This window comes from Ailuropoda melanoleuca, chromosome 13 (genome assembly GCF_002007445.2).
Source record: "Ailuropoda melanoleuca isolate Jingjing chromosome 13, ASM200744v2, whole genome shotgun sequence".
Lineage (NCBI taxonomy): Eukaryota > Metazoa > Chordata > Mammalia > Carnivora > Ursidae > Ailuropoda > Ailuropoda melanoleuca.
The window spans coordinates 21,126,290-21,127,880 of record NC_048230.1 but is presented as its reverse complement, the minus strand read 5'-3'; the positions used below and the strand labels follow the sequence as shown (position 1 = coordinate 21,127,880).

Here is a 1,591-nt window from a genome sequence, read left to right as displayed (position 1 = left end):
AAACGCGGCCACCAGGACAGGCCCGCCGTGTTTCCTGCGCCCTTGGGATAGTCATCAACCGGACTCGCCTCCTACTCGGCGGATTTTGTCCCGGTTCGTGCAAGACTTCAGCCTCACACGGCGCCAGGAAAGGCGGGCTGCCGCACCGACAAAGCCAGGACGGCGGATCCCTCCAGCGGCCTCGGGGGCCTGCGGGAGCCTCCGTGTCGCAAGCGCAACGGGGCCCCTGCCGGAAGCGGAAGCCCGGACGGGGATGAGGGTGCGGTGAGGCGCAGTCGCGGCGGTCGCGGCGGTCGGCAGTCGCGGCGTGTCAGGCCCAGGGCGCCCCGCGGGGGCGTGTGCGCCGCGCGCGTGCGGGCCAGGCTGGCCGCGGGGCGGTACCTCCCCCGACCCGGCGTCTGTTTACCAACAAACTGCCAGCGCTCGGCAGCGACGCATTCCGACTAGCTGAATAAGCACCGCGCTGGCGGTCTGGTCTCGAATCCCCTGCGGGTCGGTGGCAGCGGGATCAGAACGGCGGTGCAGGTCCCCGAGCGCTGGAGAGCGCGCCTGCGGTGCCCTGAGCCCCCGCAGCCGCCGCGCCTCCGCCACGGCCCTGCTCCCTTCGCCCCGGGCCGTACCGGCCCCGCCAGCTCTCTCGCATTTCTGCCGTTGAGACCGAGGTTTCCAGACTGCCCCAGTCGCCACGACACCGCAGCAGCCCTCTCGGAGAGCCCCCGAGGTAGCTGGGCCTGGAGCGCGCGCACCGCCCCTCCGATCTCTCAGTTCTGAATTTCCCTACCGCGGGCTGCCCCGGGGGGCGGGCCCCGGCTCCAGCCTCGGTGAGGTCACCGCGTGCGGCAGCCAATCCGCGGCGTCTAAGTGGGCGGTGCCCCCGTCGGGTCCCGGGAACCGTACCCAAGAGCTAGACGAGGGGGGCCCCATGGATTTAGGGGGGAGGGGAAAAGCCATGGGGGGCACCCCTTCGGAACCCCTTTCCCAGGCGCGCGCTCTCCGCTGGAAGAGGTGCAGAGAGACACTTTCCCGGGAATCTTAAGTGTGCGGGAGGCTGGCCGGGGGCTCATCCGGTCCCAACGCCCGAGGTTCGGAAAAAAGAGAGTTGGCGGAGGGAGCGGACTACGTGCCGGGCCATGGCCTAGGCCCTTCGGCCTCGGCCCCGGCCGCAATGACCTCTTTGCCCTGCCCCCTCCCTGGCCGGGACGCCTCCAAAGCCATCTTCTCGGACTTCGCCCCTGTCCCATCGGTAGTGGCTACCTACCCGCTTGGCCTGTCCCCCGCAACCTCAGTCGCCTCCGATCTGCCCTACTCTGGGCCTTATGGCCACCTCCTGTCCTACTCCTACACTGCGCCGGCGACCCCGGGAGACTCCTACCTGCCCTGCCAGCAACCGGCGGCGCCCTCTCAGCCGGAGCCGAAGGCAGGTAAGTCCGGCCGCCGCGGCTCTTCTCACCTCTGGGGTCCTGATCCTGTGCGTCCCTAAACTTCGCCCTCGCCTGGTCTGGCGCAGCTAGCGGGATTCAGACCTTACTCAGATTCCACGGGATCTGGGGGTGGGGGGAGGGCGAAGGGATGGGGCGGGAGACAGGGGGGA

General features: G+C 69.9%; 1 protein-coding gene across 1 annotated transcript in view; it reads left to right on the top strand.

Annotated features, from left to right (window-relative positions):
- The first annotated feature begins 296 nt into the window (after window positions 1-296).
- The window catches only part of DLX4 (distal-less homeobox 4), a 7,162-nt gene continuing 5,867 nt past the window's right edge, over window positions 297-1,591 (top strand). The window contains exon 1 of the mRNA XM_019804345.2: window positions 297-1,421. Within this exon, the coding sequence (XP_019659904.2) occupies window positions 1,166-1,421 (256 nt within the window). The 5' untranslated portion in view covers window positions 297-1,165. The remainder of the gene's footprint in view (window positions 1,422-1,591) is intronic.